We start from the raw sequence: 20,979 nt of genomic DNA on the forward strand, positions 1-20,979 counted from the left end.
CAAGGCAGACTGTGAGGTCAAGAATCCATCTCATCATGTAAGGGAAGCGTTCAGTAGTCTTATCACAGTGGGATAGAAGCTGGTTCTGGTGATATGTGCCCTCAGGCTCCTGTATCTTCTGTCTGATGGGAGAAGAGAGAATGTCCTGGGTGGGTGGGGTCTTTGATTATGCTGGCTGCTTCACCAAGGCAGCGAGAGGTATAGACAAGAGTCCATGGAGGGGAGGCTGGTTTCTGTGATGTGCTGGGCTGTGTCCACAACTATCTGCAGTTTCTTGCGGTCCCAGGCAGAGTAGTTGCCATACCAAGCTGTGACGCACCCAGATGGGATGTTTTCTAGGGTGTATTGATAAAAGTTGGTAAGTGTCAAAGGGGACATGCCAAATTTCTTTAACCTCCTGAGGAAGTAGAGGCGCTGGTGAGCTTTCTTGGCCGTCGCATCTATGTGGTTGGACCAGGACAGGCTGTTGGTGATGTTCACTGCAAGGAACTTGAAGCTCTCAACCCTCTTGACCTCAGCACCATTGATGTAGACAGGTGCATGTACACCGCCCCCTTTCTTGAAGTTAGTGACCAGCTCTTTTGTTTTGCTGACATTGAGGGAAAGGTTGTTGTCATGACACCATGTCACTGAGCTCTCTATCTCCTTCCTGTACTCCGACTCATCGCTGTTTGAGATACGACCTACAACGGTGGTATCATCTGCAAACTTGTAGATGGAGTTAGAGCAGAATCTGTCCATGCAGACATGATTATATAGGGAGTAGAGTAGGGGGCTGAGGATGCAGCCTTGTGGGGCACCAGTGTTGAGAATAATTGTGCTGAAGGTGTTGCTGCCTATCCTCACTGATTGCAGTCTGTTGGTCAGAAAGTCAAGGATCCAGTTGCAGAAGGCATAGCAGCCCACACGTCTTTAGGACATGGGACGAAACTGGAGCACCCGGAGGAAACCCATGCAGTCAGAGGGAGAACGTTCAAACTCCACATGGACAGCATCTGAGGTCAGGATTGAACCTGGGTCTCTGACGCTGTGAGGCAGTGACTCTACCAGCTGTGCCACTGTGTTGCCCCAAAAACAAACCCACTCTAACCGAATGGATTCTGACATTGGCTTCTCAAAGACATCCTTTCTCTCCAACACTTTAATATCTCCCTTAATTAGCACTACCACCCAACTTCCTACTTTCCCTTCCCTATCTGAACTTCTCGAATCCTGGATTAATAAGACCAGTTGTGCTGTGTTTGACCAATAAACCATAATCCTCCAAGATTATTTGTAGTTGCATCTCACCAACTTTATTCTGCATCTCACAAATCTCATGCTACCCATCCAGGTATAGGGAGTAAAGATCTGGGGAGAGAGCAGAGTAATGAGTGAAGGTTATTTCTGTTATACCTGTCCTCTGAGTTCAGTCCCAACCCATCTGAGTGGGGTGCAACTAGTCCAGACTCACAGGACAGCGCACCCCAGAACTCTTTTAAAGGTTTATTAAAACCGAACATGTGCATGAATAAAGTAACATGCTAGAGGAGTTTACCTCCAAGTGACTCATCATATCTGTCACGTTTGAACCAATTTCTTCAGTTCCACTGAGCCAGAGCTTCACACCTTGACTTTTGTTGTCTATTCTGCTGTCAATGTTTCTTAGTCACTGCTAGTTACAGCAAATGGATCACAGTGACTAATTGAATCATGGCCGGTACATGAGGCACAGTTCTTATCCAAGCATTTATCTAAGTTGTCATTTGTGAGCTCCATACTTGCAGCCATCATGGAGTAATTCTGATGTTTTATACATCTAGCTGTCATAGGCACGGTAGTGTAGCGGTTAGCGTAACGCTATTACAGCGCCAGTGACCCGGGTTCAATTCCGGCCACTGTTTGTAAGGAGTTTGTACGTTCTCCCCGTGTGTCTGCGTGGGTTTCCTCCGGGTGCTCCGGTTTCCTCCCACATTCCAAAGACGTACGAGTTACGAAGTTGTGGGCATGCTATGCTGGCGCCAGAAGCGTGGCGACACTTGCGGGCTGCCCCCCAGAGCACTCTATGCAAAAAGATGCATTTCACTGTGGGTTTCAATGTACATGTGACTAATAAAGAAATCTTGTAATGCACTCAAAAATATGAAGGAGGAGAACTCTCAGCCCCTCAGCCCCGCTCCACCATTTAATAAGACCAAGGCTGATCTGATTATAATCTCACCCACTACCACTGTAACCTTCCTCTTCCCTTAAAAGACTCTCGTCAAAGGTAGTGGAAGGTAGAATTCCAAAGACTCCCAACCCTTTGAGAGTAGTCAGATGTATCAATTCCCATTTCTTTTTGGTGGGGAGACTATAAGATTCCATCCAATTGACTTGATCTAAGTCGACTCAGTTCACAGTGTTACATAGAACAATACAGCACAATACAGGCCCTTCAGCCCAACATGTTGTGCCAACCTTCAAACCACACCTAAGACTATCTAACCCCTTCCACATATCCCTCTATCTTAAATTCCTCCATATGCTTATCTAACAATCTCTTGAACTTGACCAATGTATCAGCCTCCACCACCACCCCAGGCAGCGTATTCCATGCACCAACCACTCTCTGGGTGAAAAAGCTCCCTCTGACATCTCCCTTGAACTTCCCACCCATTACCTTAAAGCCATGCCCTCTTGTATCGAGCATTGGTGCCCTGGGAAAGAGGCACTGGCTGTCCACTCTATTTTATTCCTCTTAATATTTTGTACACCTCTATCATGTCTCCCCTCATCCTCCTTCTCTCCAAAGAGTAAAGCCCTATCTCCCTTAGTCTCTCCTCATAATCCATCCTCACTAATCCAGGCAGCATCCAGGTAAATCTCCTCTGCACCCTGTATATAACTGGGCAAGAGAGAGAACTTCCGCAGGTTAAAGGTCTTACTGTTGTTGTCTCACACGGTGTTCCTCCTGTGGGAAGCGTCGTCAAGTCCTGGAGTGTAAGGACAGGTGGAGAGAATGGGGAGCAGCAAGAGGGAGAGGGTAGGGAGCTAACGAGGAGTGGAGGGTTGGGAGTAACGAGTGGGGGGAGGGGAACATGTGAAGTAAGAACCAGGATAGTGTGTGTCCTCGAGGTGGAACACTCTGTGGCTGTAAAGAGTGATAGTAATGAGGAATCTGGAGTTTGTGGGGAATAACCAGATAAAGTAACGAGTGGGGTGTAACATCCTGAAAAGTGGGTTTTATGATGGCGGAGAGCACGGAGTAGTAAACATGTAGCTGAGTAAAGAAATGAGCTGGAGGAAGAGGGGAATAATTAGCAAGGGCCATAAACTGGAAGGGATGGCAGCAGTGGGTTCATTGTGCTGGAGAAATAACCAGGGGTGCGGCTGACAGAGCTGGAAAGGCAGTGCAGTGATGCTGTGGAGAGTGACCTCTGATATGTTGTAGATTGTAATCAGTTATCATTGTTTACAGTGACATGTAGCTGTACATGCACATGGACACACAAGTCACAGCTTCAGGCTCACACATTTGCACCATCTCCAACCCTCTCGGCCAGAGGCCGAGTGTGTGGTTGTCAGGGCGACTGACTGTGGGCTGGGGGAGTGGCAAGTGTGGATGGTTGCTGTGTGCTGCTTGACCAGGCTTAAGCTCCACTGAACGCTCCGCTGTCTCTTGCAGGTGCTGTCACACAACCTGTACACAGCGCTGAACATCCCTCATGACCCCACGGCCCTGGAGGATCACTTCCGCGATGACAATGATGGGCCTGTCTCCAGCCACGGCTACATGCCTTACCTCAACAAGTACATCCTGGACAAAGTGAGTCGGTGCTTTCAATTGGCCTATCTACTATCAACCACCCACTTATGCCAATATCATTTTACCCTCCCCGCACTCCGACCATGCCCCCCATTTCACCACACACTAGAGCAATTTTACAGTGACCAATTAATCTACCAACCCACGTGGGAGGAAACCGGACCAAGTGAGAACATGCAAACTCCACACAGACAGCACCTGAGGTTAAGATTGAACCTGGGTCTTCGAAACTGCGAGGCAGCAGCTCTGCTAGCTGTGCCATGGTGCTACTTTGGCTGATCTAGGGTTTTCTTGCAGACCCCACTAGCTGGTTGTGTTCCACCCTGACTGGGCACTGGCACAGAACACAACGCTGGCATTTTCAGGCTCTTGCCCTCTGGAATTCCCAACACCTGACTCCGGCACACAAGAGGGCGACCCGCTGAGCTCAGGGAACTTGGGATCAGTGGCAACAGTAATTTTCCTTCAACATAGCTAAACGCCCCAAAATATTGAACAAGATTTGATGCCAGTGCGGATAAGGAGTTATGGAGACAGGAGACCTAAAGCTTTGTCAACGAGCCTGTCGTGAAGGAAAGATGTGGGAAGTTTTCAGGGGGGAATGCCAAGAGTTTGGAGCTCTGGCTGCCAAAAACATAGGTGCCAGTGGTGGGGCAGTTACTGTCAGAGTGGGATATAGGTCAGAACTGGAGGAGTGCCAATATCTCAGCCATCCACAGTGCGGTTTACCTACACACGGAGGAAAGGCATGGTCTTCCCACCCCTTCCTCAAGTACTGCTGCTGTATCGACCTCAGACGCTAGTTGGGTTAAACTGATGTGTTGCACTCCCACTAGCCCCAGTTCCTCAGAAACAACCCTCTGACAGTGCAGCGTGCCCACAGTCCGAACCATTTGACAAGGCACAGCTCCCTTAGTCCTGACGCAAAGACTAGCTGCACTCCTGTCCACCTGTGCAGATCTCGTCCATTATGGATCCACTGAGGGAGCAGTCTGTCCTTGGTGCTGACACTTCAAGAGTGCAACACCGCACACTAGTGATACAGTGATGTTGCAACATCCGCTCACTTTCACCTTCCAACACTGCAATGTTCCCCCAGTACTGACCTGACAACAGTACAGCGCTCCCCCGGTACTGACCCGACAACAGCACAGCGCTCCCCCGGTACTGACCCGACAACAGCACAGCGCTCCCCCGGTACTGACCCGACAACAGCACAGCGCTCCCCCGGTACTGACCCGACAACAGCACAGCGCTCCCCCGGTACTGACCCGACAACAGCACAGCGCTCCCCCAGTATTGACCCGACAACAGTACAGCGCTCCCCCAGTACTGAACCAGGGACAGCACAGCGCTCCCCCAGTACGGACCCGACGACGGCACAGCACGCCCCCAGTACTGACCCGACAACAGTACAGCGCTCCCCCAGTACTGAACCAGGAACAGTACAGCGCTCCCCCAGTACTGACCCAGGGACAGTGGAACACTCTCACTGTATTGCTTCACAGACTGTATAATGTTCCCTCAATGCTGATCTTCCAACCACACAGCACACACCCTGGTGTATCAACTGACCAAACCTTCCTTCTTCCCTCAATGCTGTGAAGTACTTGCACCATCTAACTCCCTCCATCTTCTACCAGGCACAAGATGGTAATTTCGCCAAGGAAACCTTCAATGAACTCTGCTGGACATTGACTGCCCGAAAGAACTACAAACCCTCAAAGAACCAGGGCCTGATCTCCGAGCGTGAGGCCTTCATGCTCTGGTGTCTTTTCAACTTCCTGTCCGAGGACAAGTACCCCCTCGTCATGGTGCAGGAGGAGGTGGGTCTGCCACATTGTATTGTGTGGAGGGGAGGTTCCATGTTGGGACTGGGTGCAGACAGACTATGGCTCTGTAAGTTGCTTTTTTGCCATGTGTCTAACCTGCCATGGGCTAGGTAACCTTCATCTGCCTGGGACCAAGTTATCAGACAATAACAGCTTGCATTTAATCTCCTGAAGTGTTTCCCAGAAGCAGAATCACGGACATGAGTGTCTAAGGCCCGAATTAGTCTGCCACTAGTTAATACCATTTGGGGGAATATAAATAGATTTGATCGTTATCTCCTGCCATGGTACAGTCTGTTTTTAAGTCACAGAACAGAGACATCTGCCAGTGAACTTTGCAGATCCTTCCCCTCCCACCTCACAATCTGTGGGCAGTGGTTAACCACACTCATTGCAGTATGACCCAAATTCTCACATGTCTTGGCACAGAACTAGATATTTGCCAAACTTTAACTTCCTGCTGTGCTACCCAGGGAAACAACTGAAGAGGAGATGACCTATAACGGTAACCAAGGTGACATAGCCACATATGTCATTGTGAATTCGTGGTACCATCTTTTTTTTATTTTAGACCATGGTGAATTTACTAAAGTGAGACTACTGAAGAGCTACTGGTCAGAACATTAAAATGACTTGCTCTTTGGGCCCATCCAGTACATAAAACACTTCCTAAAAAGGATTCAACGTGACTTGTAACAAGCAGAGCAATGTTTGCAATTCTGTACAACCATCCACCAGCGTTGGGGCAAGTTTAGTAAACCCAGATTAGGTATATTGAAGTGAATGAAAGGTGATTAATATACAATGAATATGTACACCAGGAGTCAATGAGCTGCTTAGTATACTGGGATCATATATAGAGGGAGTTAATGGGAAAGGGTTCAGTGTTAGGCATAAGGGATTAAACGGGGTGTTTAGTATACTAGAATCGCGTACACTGAGAGTCAATGGGCACTTGCTTTGTTCACTGGGATCATGTATACTGGGAGTTAATGGGAAAGGGTTTAGTGTAAGAATACTGGGATAATACCTATTGGGAGTCAATGGGAAAGGGTATGGTGTGCTGGGATTAACCACACTGGGAGTGTGGCTGACAGCTGGCGTAGTGAGGCAGCAGAGGGGCCGGTGATGTCCGTGGAACCTCGGCAAACCACAGAAGATGGGAAAAGGAGACACGAGAGACTGTAAGTGCTGGGAATCTGGAGCAACAAGCAGTCTGCTGGAGGAACAAAGTGATGCTGGAGGAACTCAGCGGGTCAGGCAGCATCTATGGAGGGAAATAGACAAATGACATTGTGGGTTGAGGCCCTTCATCTGTCCAGCACTGAGTTCCTCCAGTATCTCATGTGCTGCTCCAGATTCCGGCATCTGCAATCTCTTGTGTCTCCAATCTGCTGGAAGAACTCAGGAGGTTGAGCAGCATCTGTGGGGGGGGGGGGGGGGGGGGGGGGGGGGTGGGGAAAGGGGGGGGGGGGGGGGGGGGGGGGCGGAGAGGAATTGTCAATGGTTTGTGTCAAAGCCCTGCATCAGGACTGAGAGGAGAGAGAGCCAGTATAAAGAGGAGAGGGGGAGTGGTGGGACAGAGGCCAGAGATAATTGGTGCAGTCTTGTTCTGTTCTCCCATTTATCTAGATCCATTTTGTTTATCTTGGTCCGTTCAGGTTGTGTACTTACTAAGGAAGTTGTTCACGGCCATGGGACAGGAGTGGCTTCATGAAGAGGAGCTGAGCAACCACTTCATGCAGAACCCCTCCCTTGATGGAGCTGTCACTGTCTGGCAGTTCCTGGACCTGATGGAGTCGGGGAGGTTCACCAAGCCAGCCAGCAAGGAGTCTCTCGCTCTGGGGATCTGCTCAGTTTATGAGGAGCTGGTGTTGGACGTGACACAGAAGGTCAGTGGGTATTTCCTAAAGCAGAGATTCCCAAACTGTGACACGTGTGTTCCTGGACATCTCCAAAGCAGTAAGGGAGAAGTTGGCTAATGGTTCTTTTGAAGGAGGCATTGCGTATTTGAGCTGGATGCTCGGATTCTCCCCAGTGCCTACCCAGTTTCCCGGGCTGCGGTTGGGCATTCCCAACACAGCGCCATCTCTCCGTTGTTCCACTGGAGTCGGCCCAGGAGATGGACCAGATCTCCACAGGGATAAACCGGCAGTGCTCCCTCAGCAACTGGCTTACTCTGAGTCAACGGGGATTTGGAAAACATCAAGCCTTATGTTTTGTTCAAAATTAAATAGAAGTGAACAATTTCAGGAAGTAATAACATGATCAATGTGATTTTATATACAGAAGTCAGGAGTAGGGTCATTGTTTTGCGATCAGGTGACATTATAAACTGCAGGATCTAAACCTACGTGGCAGTGGGAATTCAAAAACAGTGGATGTTTATGGCCTTCTTAACAGGAATAAGACCTTGGGGAGTAATGTGAAGAAGAATTTGTTCTGGAATGAGTTCAGCGCCTGCAGAATTTGGAACTCACTGCATGGTGTTTGGGAAAATACTATTTCTCAGGTAGAAGTGGTCGATGTCTGTGTGTTGAGCCACTACACTAGTGCTCGGTATCCACTGGGGTCTCCATTGGTTGTCAATATTGACAGGAGGTCTCAGAGGTGGTACCTGTATTAACCAGTGCTTAACACAGAGTTTCTCTGCTGCCATTTCACTTTGAGAAGTGAAGTTGAAAAATTATTAATTATGAACTTAGTTCAATCAGTAAAAATTTAGATTTCATTGCAGGCATCTTCTTTTAGAAGTGATTTGTGTGACAGAGTTCCAGGGCCTGGTGTTGAACTGCAAGCTCAGGAGCAGGGTCCATGGGGAGTAGGCCTTGTCAGAATGAGCATTTCAAACAAGATTGTCAAGAGATTGGATGGCAGGGTGTTCTGCGATTTGAATTTCAGCTTTTAGACACGTGTCATGAAAATGCAGCCAACTCTGTATCAGTGGCACACAGTGTGTGCTCATGCAAATAGGAAGTGCTGTGCATGGGGTGTGTCATTCGTTGTTCACCGCTCAGTGGAGTGTTTGTGGCTGAAAGTTGGTCAGGCGTTTCTGCTTTGTACAGATCTTTGGCCATTCACAGATAACCTCGCTCCCTGTGCTCCATCCACAGCAGCTTACATAGAACATCAAACAGTTCAGCACAGCAACAGGTCCTTCAGCCCACCATGTCTGTGCCGACCATGATGCCAATCTAACTAATCCCATCTGCCCGCACATGATCCGTACCCCTCCACTCCCTGCCTGTTCATGGGCCTGTCTAAGTGCCTCTTAAATATTGCTATTGCATCTGCTTTCACCACTTCCCCTGGCAGCGGGTTCCAGGCACCGACCATTCTTTGTGTGAAAAAACTTGTCTCATAAACCTCCTTTGCAGTTTGTCCCTCTCACCTTAAAGCTATGCCCTCTAGTATTTGACATTTTCACCCTGGGGAGAAAGACTGACTATCAACCCTATCTACGGCTCTATTAATTTTATATACTTCCATCAGGTTACCCGTTGAAGGGACATTTGGTTCTGCAGTGTACTGTGGGCGGGCCTGACCGACAGGCAAAGTGCACCGCTATCTCTCCACTCATTACCCTGTTGCTTTGGGTGCCTCAGTGGTGGTTCCGTTCGCTGTGATGTGTGAGCTGGAACTGCGAGCCAGAGCCGAGATCCTGTGGGATCGGAGTATAACGTGGGAAAACGTGTGGGTATGCCCGAAACTTGTTGGTCTCCCACCACTGCGGGATGTCCGTAGGGGAATGCTGCTGACTGGCACGTTCAAGGCTGCAGGAGTACGTGCCGAGGGACGCACTGAAGCTGGGTGCAGCCAGTGCAAGGGCTCGGTGGGGAAGGACTACAGTTTAAGGTTGTTCTGCCACAGGAGATGGAGGGGTGGGGTCAGGTGAGGAAGTCCCTTAAATATTGTAAATATGGGATTAGGGTAGCACCCCAGGGACCCACACGAGTGGCATCGGTGCTGTTTCTTTTTTTATATGAAAAGGTAACACTAATGATTGATCTGTACACGAATGTAAAGGTTTGCACTGTTTTATTGTTGTATGTAGTTTGTTTTTTATGATGAATAAAGTTTATTTTGGATTAAAAAAAATTTACTCAAGAGGAAGAATGAGAATACAAATTAACATTTAAACAGAGACTACACAATGGAATGAGGCTGAATCTGCGGAGTACTGTGTACTGTTTTGGTCTCTGTATTTAAGGAATTTAAGGGGTGGTGCAGAGAAGGTGCACTGTGTTGATTCCTGGCATGAAGGGGTTGGCATGTGGAGGTGGATCTGGTGGGGTTTCTACCTGTTGGAGTCCAGCTGATCTCGTGTAAGGTTCTGAGGGGGATTGACAGGGTGGACGCTGGAATCTGGAGCAACAATCACCCTGCTGGAGGAACTCAGCGGGTCGAGCAGCATTTGTTGGGGGGGTGGGGGGGGGGGGAGGTGCAGGAATTGTCAACGTTTTGGGTCGAAACCCTGAATCAGGACTGAGCGTAGAGAGGGAAGGTAGGGAAGGTAGCCAGTAGAAGGAGGTTGAGGCGGGGGGGGGGGGGGTGGTGGTGGGTGGTGGTGGTGAGGACATGGTCTGGTAGGTGATAGGTTGACTGAGAAGTGGTGAAGGACGACGGGCAGAAGGAACCAGGTGGGGGAGGCCACCCTACCTGGGTGACCTACAACGCAATGAATGTTCCAGTTTCAGGTAGCCCTCCCCTCCTGTGTTTCTCCCGTCCCCCTCTGGTCACCCCATTTTTGTTCCCTTTTCCAACCCTTCCCCAGACACCGACATCACCCATTTTGATTCCCTCTCGCTCCTGGTTCCATCCAGCTACTACCCACACACTGCACCCACCGTATCCCCTTCCCCACCTGGTTGCAATTGCACTCTCCATCAGTGGTTCCTGTTATCACCTTCCTGACATTATCAGATTCCAGCTCTTGTGGCCTTTGTGTCTCTGCTTATCACCCTTCAGTCTTTGTCTCATCCTTCGCCCTCCCCTCCGCTGTCTCCATCTGCCTCTTTTTTTTACCTCCTTTATTAACTTGCTACCCACCTGCCTCTGTTTGGATGCTGAGATTTCCCCTAATGGCAGGCACGGTAGCGTAGCGGTTAGCGCGACGCTATTACAGCGCCAGCGACCCGGGTTCAATTCCGGCCGCTGTCTGTAAGGAGTTTGTACGTTCTCCCCGTGTCTGCGTGGGTTTCCTCCGGGTGCTCCGGTTTCCTCCCACATTCCAAGGACGTACGGGTTAGGAAGTTGTGGGCGTGCTGTGTTGGCGCCGGAAGCGCGGCGATACTTGCGGGCTGCCCCCCAAGAACACTCTATGCAAAAGATGCATTTCACTGTGTGTTTCAATGTACATGTGACTAATAAAGACCTGATCTTATGGGGATATCTATAACCAGGAGGTATGGTCTCAGAGTGAGGTGTCACCTATTTAAGGCAGACTTACAGAGGAATTTCTTCTGAGAGTTGCGATTCTTTGGAATTCTCAATATCAGGGAGCCGTGTTCAATATATTCAAGGAGGTTGACAAGGTACTTGAACGCCAAGAGAGTCATGGGGTGAGATTGGGAAAGTGGTGTTGAGACCAAGATTGGATTAGCTATGATCTTGCCTAATGGTGGTGCAGTGGGTAGAGGGACCAAGTGGCCTACTCCAGTTGCTGTTTCTTATGTACATATATGATGGTCACAGGGCAGATATGCCTGGAACCCTGCTGGAGGGCGCGATGAAGTGTTCCCAACTCCTCCTGGAATGTCTGGGGAGCCACAGTCCTTCTGGGCAGAGCAGTGCATTCAGAGACCAGTTTTCTAAGTCACTTGGATCAGAAACCTTCTGCAGATTAAAAACCAGACAAGCATCTGTGTCCGGAGTCCTCCACCTGGATAGGTCAAGGTCACTGCCACCCTAAGCTTTCAATCCTGGCAACACTGGCTGATCCCAAGAAGTTGCTCACCACGGCGTTCAGGATGTCACTCATGCCCTCCACTCAAGGAAGAGGGAACATTGTCATTCTCCTGAAGCAGGCTTGGTGGGCAGAAGGATTTGATAGAATCTGCCACATTTGGGAGCTTCCTGACGATACAGGGAGCATAGGATTGCCTTCCTGGCAGTTCTGGCTCTCTTACGGACCTGTCCCTCAAGGGATTTGAGAGTGGCCGTGGTGCCAGAGTCCCGGGTTCAATCCTGACCTTGGGTGCTGTCTATGTGGAGTTTGAACATCTCCACATATGTTTCTTCCAGGCGCCCTGGTTTCCTCCCACATCCTGAAGACCTGCGGGTTGGTTGGTTAATTGTCCACTGTAAATTGCCCCCTAGTGTGTAGGTGAGGGGTGGGATCTGGAGGGGAGTGTGAAAAGATTAAAATGGGATTAATGTAGGATTAGTGTAGATGGGTGGTTGAGGGTCAGGGTGGAATCAGTGGGCTGAAGGGCCTGTTTCCATGCAGAATCTCTCTACAATCCTGTAAATTGCAAGGGCTTTCACTTCCTGCACATCCAACTCATGATATGGAAAAGGTTCCTTGGGGTCGGTGCACCTGTGAGTCCACATGATCCTCCTGAGACGATCTACATTATCTGCCGTTATTTCAGCCACTACATTACCAGAGGTCTGCATCTCTGGGGATAAGGGATTACTGATTGTTCAATGGCTTCTGGTTTTGGTCCATGCTCTAGTAAGTCCAACTGAGCACTGGTACAGTGACTAACGCAGCACTGCCAGGAGCTTGGTGGAGGATGGAGTTGGTGTCCTCGAGTTGCTAGTGTTTGCACTGCTTTGGGAGTGCTGTCACCTTCGGTCACTTCTGCAAGCCGTGGTTAATGGTGAGAGCAGCATCAAGCATGCACAAAGTAACCAGGGTAGTTGGGCAGGATCCACGGAAGGTCGGATCGTTCCTCGGCTCTCCATATCTGATTCCTGGCCACCATCAGCACAATTCTCTGCCCCAGTGTTAGTCAAGGCATCGAGGCTTTACATCTGTGACTCTCTCGGCCTCATTACGTTGTGCTGCCATGCTATGTGACCTGATGTTGCACTGCAGCGTTGAGCCCAGGTGAATCTCTCATCTGAGGGAGCCGGGTGTATGACTCTTCATCTGTGACCCTGGCAGATCAGTGTAGCTGCACAAAAAGTGTGACACAAAGCCACTGCTATACAGAGCAAGGAGTCCAAACTTTGGAGCAGTGATGAAGACTGGAAGCCACAACATACCTGTGGGCACATCTACGTTTTACTTTCCAGGCACAGGGCAGTGTGCGGAACAAGAATGGTGCTGGTATCATTACACATTGAAGGTCCAAAAACAGATAGAATGAAGGAGAGTAGCTATTCTATAGAAGTTTAAGGACCAGGAGGCTGACTGACCCAGACTGTTCCTTCAGATTGCTTGGCGTGGATGGAAGATTGACTAACAGGAAACAGAGTAGGCATAAATGGGTCTTTTTCTGGGCGGTGAGGTGTAACAAGTGGTGTACCACAAGGATCGGTGTTGGGGCTGCAGTTTGCTACAGTTTGTATAAATGACTTTGATGAAGGCACAGAAGGTACAGTTGTTAAATTTACTGATGACACAAAGATAGATGGGAAAGTAAGTAGTGAAGTGGACAGGAGGATGTTTCCTTGTCCTCCCACAAGAGGTGACAACTCCTACAACTTGAAGAGCAACCTCTCAGCATTTAACTTCTCAAACACTCAGAATTTTAGTGATCATTTGTACTTCTTGGTAAACTCCAGGTAGTATAGAACAATCTTAATCTCTCTTGACTGCGTATCTCCTTTATTCCAAAGAATCAGTCTTCTGCATCTGGAATACTATATGCTGTTCCGGTCACCACACTATAGGAAGGACATGGTTGCACTGGGAAGGGTACAGAAGAGATTCACTGGGATGAAGTGCTCCTGCTATGAGGAGAGACTGCATAGGCTGGCTTTGTTTTCCTCTCAAGCAGAGGAGGCTGAGGGGAGACATGAATGAGGTGTGCAAAATAATGAGGACATCGATAGGGTAGATGGTGAGAAACTTCTCCTTTTAGCAGAGGTGTCTAGGACCAGAGGCACAAGTTTGAGGGAAGGGGTAGGAGATTTAAGAGGGGATGTGAGGAAGAGGTTCTTCATCCAGAAGGTGAAACCTGGAACACACTACCTGAGAGGTGATGAAGGCAGATACTCTCACAACATTTGAATATCTAGATGAGCACTTGAAACACTAAGGCAGCGAATGTTAACAGGCCAAGTGCTGGAAAATGGGATCTGTTTAGACAGCCAGCACAGATACAGTGGACTGAAGGACCTGTTTATGACTCTGTATCGATGGTCCACTGGCTAGGACATCCTGCTTTAGATTATGGAGACCAAAACTGCACAGACTACTTTAAACAATGCATTACCACAGCTCTGTCCAAAGCAGCAAGACTTCCGATGTACTCCAATCACTGGCAAAAAAAGGCCATTTACCTTCCTAATTGTTCGCTTTACCCTGTATATTTACTTACTGTTCATGAACCAGCCACCAACATCCTTCTACCCTTGATCGTTAAGTAGTGTATGACCTACTAAAAGAAATATTTTTTTCCTTTTGTGACCAAAGTAAGAAAACCTTATTAGAATTGGTATTGGTTTATTATTGTCACTTGTACGGTGAAAAACTTATCTTGCATACCAACTGTACAGATCAATTCATTACACAGTGCAGTTACATTGGGATAGTACAGAATGCATTGATGTAGTACAAGTAAAAACAATAACAGTACAGAGTAAAGTGTCACAGCTACAGAGAAAGTGCAGTGCAATAAGGTGCAAGGTCACAACAAGGTAGACCGTGAGGTCATAGTCCATCTCATCGTATAAGGGAACCGTTCAATAGTCTTATCACAGTGGGGTAGAAGCTGTCCTTAAGTCTGGTGGTACGTGCCCTCAGGATCCTGTATCTTCTACCTGATGGAAGAGGAGAGAAGAGAGAATGACCTGGGTGGGTGGGGACTTTGATTATGCTGGCTGCTTCACCAAGACAGTGAGAGTCCAAGGAGGGGAGGCTGGTTTTCGTGATGCGCTGGGCTGTGTCCACAACTCTCTGCAGTTTCTTGCAGTCCTGAGCAAAGCAGTTGCCGTCCCAAGCCGTGATGCATCCCAGATAGGATGTTTTCTGTGGGGCATCGATAAAAGTTGGTGAGTGTCAAAGGGGACAAACCGAATTACTTTAGCCTCCTGAGGAAGTAGAGGCGCTGGTCTTGGCCTTGGCATCTACGTGATTTGACCAGGACAGGCTGTTGGTGATGTTCACTCCCAGGAACTCAAAGCTCTCAACCCTCTCGACCTCAGCACCATTGACGTAGACAGATGCATGTACACTGCCCCCTTTCCTGAAGTCAATGACCAGCTCTTTTGTTGACATTGAGGGAAAGGTTGTTGTCATGACACCATGTCACTAAGCTCTCTATCTCTGTAAAAGCAAATTGCTCCCTTTTAAGAAGTGCAGCACAGTGGCACAGCTGGTAGAGCCGCTACCTCACGGCTCCAGTGACCCAGGTTCAATCCTGACCTGAGGTGCTGTCTGTGTGGAGTTTGCACATTCTGTTCTCGCTGTGACCGTGTGGGTTTCCGTTGGGTGCTCAAGTTTCCTCCCACGTCCAGAAGACGTGCGGTTTGGTTAATTTGCTCCTGGTGTGGGTGGGTGGCAGGAGAATTGCGGGGGGGGGTGGGGTGGGGGTGGGGGTGGGACTGAGAGAGAATACCCTGCAGGGAAATAAGGGAGGGAGTGGGACTGATTGGAATACCCTGGGGGCTGACACAGATGGGCGAAATGGCCTCTTTTCATGTTGTATGAAAATATAACATGAGAAAACAAACATTGCTGACTTTGCCTAAACATACTTTGACTTTCCAAGCACGTAACCAGGCCCTTAAGAACGAGTGCCAGCATTTTGCTGACAGCAGATGTCAGCCCCAACAGGTCCACGGTTCTTTTCCTCTCCTTTCTTATGCAATGGCGTTTGATTTGTTACCTTCCAATTTGTTGGAACGACTGCAGAATCCAAGGAATTTGGATGGTGATCAGGAATCTATCACTATATCTACAAGCATCTCCTGTAGAAGCCAGGGATGGAGCCAGGAGATCCAGAGAATTTGTCTGTTTTAGTCCCCCCTTAATTTCTACAGGAATTCTCCATTGAGAAGCAATTTCCTTGGTGCCAGTGCATCTTTGATTTTCTCTCCATTTTGCCACATTTATTGCTGCACAATATTTGTTTAATGTCCCAGCCATTTCTTTATTCTCTGACATAAAATATCCCATTTTTACCTCTAAATGCAACCTAGGTTTTACTTCTTGTTACCCCCTCCTTATTTTCGTAGTTGTAGAAGCTCTTACATTTTTTTATGCTTGCAAATTTACTCATACACGCTGCTTTCTGTCTTTATCAATGTTTTTGATCGTCTTTTGCTGTTTCCTGTATCTCTACCAATCCTCCAGAATACAACTCTCACTGACAACATTATAAGCTGCTTTTAGTCTAATATTATCTCTGGTTAGCCATGTTACTCTCTGTCAAGAATTTTGAATTGTTTCCTGAAACGCTTACCACTGTTTTGTAACTGGCAGATCTTTTAACTAATTTCCTAATTTACCTTAACCAATGCACCTCATACCTCTCTTTCAACTTGTTAACTTTTCTGGATGTGGGGCTGACAATTGGCCAGTTTTTATTGCCCTAATTGCCCTTGAGAAGGTGGTAGTGAGCTGCTGTCTTGAACTGCCACAGTCCTTCGGAAGGTGCTCCCAGTGCTGTTGGTTGGGGTATTCCAGAATTTAGTCCCAATGACAAGCCACAGGAATGTTTTTCCAAGCCAGGATGGTGTGCAACTAAAAGGGAACCAATAGGCAATGGTGCATCTGCTGCCCTTGTCTTCCTTGGTGGTAGAGTCACAGGTCTGAGAGGGGCTGTCGGAGCAGTCTGGACGAGTAACTGCAGTGCATTTTGTAGCTGGTACACACTGTAACCACTGTACACTGGTAAGTGGGGGTGAATGTTTACAGTGGTGAATGAGGTGCCAATCGAGCAGGCTGCTTTAGCCCAGATGTGGTTGAGTTTCTTGGTTCTTGTGAAGCTGCACTTGTCCAGTCAAATAGAGAATATTCCTTTGTGCTCTTGTGCTGGTAGATGACGGAAAGTCTTTGCAGTGTGGTAGGTGAGTCACTCACCACATGATGCTCAGCCTCGGACCTGCTCTTATAGGCACTATTTATGTAGAGATACAAGAGACCGCAGATGCTGGAATCTGAAGCTAAAAACAAGCTGCTGGAAGAACTCAGCAGGTCAGGCAGCAGCTGTGGAGGGAAACGGACCGTCGACCTCTCAGGCCGAGACTGCATCAGGACTGAGAGGGTGGAAGGAAGATTCTTTTTATTCTTTCAAGGGATGTGGGCTTCTCAGGCAGAGCCAGCATTTAACTGCCCATCCCTAGTTGCCCTTGGGAAGGTGGTGGTGAGCTGCCTTCTTGAACCGCTGCAGTCCCTGAGGTGTGGGTGTACCCACAGTGCAGATAGGGAGGAGGTTCCAGGACTTTGACCCAGCGACGGTGAAGGAACGGCAATATATTTCTAAGTCGGGATGGTGTGTGGCTTGGAGGGCAACTTCCAGGGGGTGGTGTTCCCCGTCCTTTTGCTGCCCTTGTCCTCCTAGCTGGTAGAGGTGGTGGGTTTGGAAGGTGCTGCCTGAGGAGTCTTGGTGAGTTAATTAGCCAAAGTGAGAGGGAGGGGTGAGATAGAGGCTGGTAGGTGATGTTGGAACCAGAGGTGGGGGTGGGAGAGGGGAAGATGTGGCTGGTGGTGGGATCTCATTGGAGCTGACAGAAGTGGCGAAGGATGATGCAGAGGCTAGTGGGGTGAAGGCAAGGATCAGTGGAACTCTATCTCTGCTCTGTCTAGGGAGAAGAGAGGGAGGATGAGAGCAGGTATTACAGGATGTGATGGCTCTATCAACCACAGCGGGGAGGGGGGGAGGGGAGGCCAATTCTGAGAAGGAGGAGGACAGTTCAGACACCCCAGAGTTGAAAGCCTCATCTTAAGCACAGATGCGGCAGAGACAGAGAAACTGAGAGAAAGGGTTGGCGTTCTTACAGGGACAGGGTGGGAGGAGGTGTAGTCGAGGTAGCTGAGAGTCTGTAGATTTATAGTGGATATCAGCAGTTAGTTTGTCTCCTGAGATGGAGACAGAGAGACCATAAAAGGAAGAGAAGTGTCAGAAGTAGTCCAAGTGAATTTGAGGCAGGGTGGAAGCTGGTGGCAAAGACGATAAATTTGATGAGTTCTGCACGAGTGCAGGAAGCAGCCTCAATGTAGCAGAGAAAGAGTTGGGTAGGGATGGCAGAGTAGGTTTGGAACAAGGACTGTCCCGTGTAGCTGGGGCCCATGTGAGTGCCCATGGCTACAGCTTTTGATTTGTAGAAAGTGGGAGGAATTGATAGAGAAGTTGTTGAGGGTAAGAGCAAGTTCTGCCAGGCGGATGAGTTCTGGTGGAGGGGAACTGGTTGGGTCTTCGTTCCAGAAGGAGGTGGAGGGTCCTGAGACCTTCCTGATGGGGCATGGAGGTGGAATAGAGACTCGACATCCATGATAGTTGAGACTGGGCAATTGGAGGTTGCCAAGATGGTGGAGGGCATGAGAGGTGTCCCAGATGTAGGTGGGGAGGGACTGGACAGGGGAGGTGAGGTAAAGTCAAGGTATGAGGAGGTGCGTTCAGTGGGACAAGAGCAGGCAGAAACAGTGGGTCTTCCAGGGCAGTCCCCTCCGTTCCCTTCTGCCTTCTCTTTCTCCATTAATCACCTTTGGAAGGTTTGCACACTTGGATGTACGGTGCTGCCCTGCCAACGTGTTCGGGTTTGCATGTGACCAATGGCAACCTTTGCAAGTTGGACGGACATTTTGTGGAGCTGGAATTGTTACTGAACTCAAGACTCAGAGGAGCAAGCATTAGGGGTAGGTATGGGATGGGAAGAAGAAAAGGGCTGATGGTGCTGCTTCAATTCAGATGAGCCCACTGCACTTTCATTGTGATATTTAAATAAAGCCACTGGATGTTGGGAGGGGTCAGAAAACAAAGTAAGTTGTAAATGATCCCCAAAATAATAATGAAAATCATGAAATCTGAAACAGAAAGATCGACATTTAGTCACCTCGAAGCAGTTCTGAATCAAAGGACGTTGTTGTTAAAGTTCCTATGGCTGACATCTTTTCCTTATCAACAAGCAATCTGCTGGAGGAACTTAGCAGATCGAGCAGCATCTGTGGAGATAAAGGAATTGTTGACATTTTGGGTCCTGAATCAGGACCATGTTGACAATTCCTTCCCCCGCACCCCCCCCCCCACCCCCCACAGATGCTGCCTGACCGGCTGAGGTCCTCCAGTAGATTGTGTGTTGCTCCAGATTCCAGCATCTGCACAGTCTCTTGTGTCTCTACCTTTTCCTTCTAGTTTGTAGTGACTGGGTCAAATCACAGAGTCCCACAGAGGACCTTCCTTTCCTTACCAGTTCTCCCAAACATCCCGTCACAATGAAAGCGCTTGTCAGCCCAGGGTTTTAAATAAAGGGATTCAGCAGAGTTGTCAGCGCAAAGTTGGACATTTTGCACACTGCTGAATTAAATTCATGCACTGACGATGCGGGCGGTCACGTATTTCAGTAAGAGGATCAAAAGGCAGATTGTTACCTAGATGGAGAGAGACTGCGAGTAAGTGAAGCAGAGGGGGAACTAGATGTTGTAGAGCATGAATCACAAAGAGTTAGCAGTCAGGTGCAGGAAGAAGTTAAAAAAAAGTCTTTATTGCAAATGGGTTGGAGTTTAGAAATAGGGAAGTTTTGTTACTATTGTACAGGGTGTTGGTGAGGCCACACCTGGACTACTGTGCTCAGTTTTGATCCCCTTGTTTGAGAAAGGATTTAGTAGAATTGGAGACAGTCCAAAGGAGATTCATCAAGGATGAGAGGGTTGTCCTATCAAGAGAGACTAAACATTTTGCATCTGTGTTCCTTGAGGGGCGATTGTGCTGAAGTATCTAAGATCCTACGGGGGCTTGACAGGGTAGATGTCGAGATGTTTTCACAAGTGGGTGAGTCTTGAATGAGGGGGTAGAGTTTCAAGATAAGGGGTCAATTATTTAAAACGGAGGTGTGTAGAAATCTCTGAGGATACTGAATCTCTGGAATTCTGTGCCCCAGAGAGTTGTGGAGGCCAGATCATTAGGAGGGCTTAGTGTGAAGGCAGATAATTTTTTTTAAACAACCGGGGATTGAGGTCTATCCAATCTCTCCTGATGACCACATCCCTCCATTTCCAGGCCACACCCAGGTGGTTCTTATCTCTCCGTAGCTACCACAGTCTTCCTGCGGTGTGGCGATCCTGTTGGAATTCCCACAATCTGCACCAGTGGTTGCAACCAGGTTCAATCCTGACCTTGGGTGCTGTCTGCAGGGAGTTTGCACGTTCTCCCTGTGGTGACATGGGTGTTCCAGTTTCCTCCTGCGTCTCTAAGACGCGCTGGTAGGTTAATTGCCTGCTGTAAGTTACGCCTTGGTTTAGGTAAGTAAGAAAAGAATGAAAGGGGGTGGGGGTTGTCGGTGGGCATACAGGAGAGAATAAATTGCAGGGGAATAAGGAGAAATAGGAAGGATGGGATTGCTCCCCTTAGAGCCAACATTAAAGCAAAGGACTGAATGGCCTCCCTGTGTGATATAATAAGTAAGATGGGGGTTTAAGAGAGACGTGTGTGTTAGGAGCCTGGAGATTTGCCTGGATTTTGCCCTCGGGGTGGGGGGGGGGGCAGTGTTATCTAACTTCTTGCCCCCCACCCCCCACCTCTAACTGCTTGACCACACTTTTTGATTTCCCTCTGCCTCTTTCCACAGGGTTACATGTGGAAGAAAGGATATGTTCGGCGGAACTGGAATGAGCGCTGGTTTGTCCTGAAGGCGTGCAATATTTTGTATTACGTCAACGAAGACCTCAAAGAGAAAAAGGGAGAAATTCATCTCGATAAGGACAGCACAGTTGAGGTGAAGTGCGCGGGTGAGGGTGTAAAATACACCATTACGTCAAGCGTGACCTTAGTCCTGGGACAGACCATTCTGTCACTGTACAACACTGGGGGAAATGTTTCTAATGGGAACTGGGTCTGTCACTGTACAACACTGGGTTATTGTAATGAGAGGCACAGGTCCATCAATGTATAACACTGGGTACAGGTCTGTGGTGCAGATCTGTCACTGTGTAACACTGGGTACAGTACCGAGAGGCACAGGTCTATCACTGTACTACACTGAGGTACAGTACTGTGGTGCAGGTCTGTTGCTATGTAACACTGGGTA

General features: G+C 48.6%; 1 protein-coding gene across 1 annotated transcript in view; it reads left to right on the forward strand.

Moving 5' to 3' along the window:
* LOC127578386 (differentially expressed in FDCP 6 homolog) overlaps positions 1 to 20,979 on the forward strand; it is a 48,747-nt gene that overhangs the window by 5,423 nt on the left and 22,345 nt on the right. The window contains exons 2-5 of the mRNA XM_052030356.1: positions 3,647 to 3,787; positions 5,431 to 5,613; positions 7,281 to 7,511; positions 20,521 to 20,667. Of these exons, the coding sequence (XP_051886316.1) occupies positions 3,647 to 3,787; positions 5,431 to 5,613; positions 7,281 to 7,511; positions 20,521 to 20,667 (702 nt within the window). The remainder of the gene's footprint in view (positions 1 to 3,646; positions 3,788 to 5,430; positions 5,614 to 7,280; positions 7,512 to 20,520; positions 20,668 to 20,979) is intronic.

The sequence above is a fragment of the Pristis pectinata genome, chromosome 15, assembly GCF_009764475.1.
Source record: "Pristis pectinata isolate sPriPec2 chromosome 15, sPriPec2.1.pri, whole genome shotgun sequence".
NCBI classification, from domain to species: Eukaryota; Metazoa; Chordata; class Chondrichthyes; order Rhinopristiformes; family Pristidae; genus Pristis; species Pristis pectinata.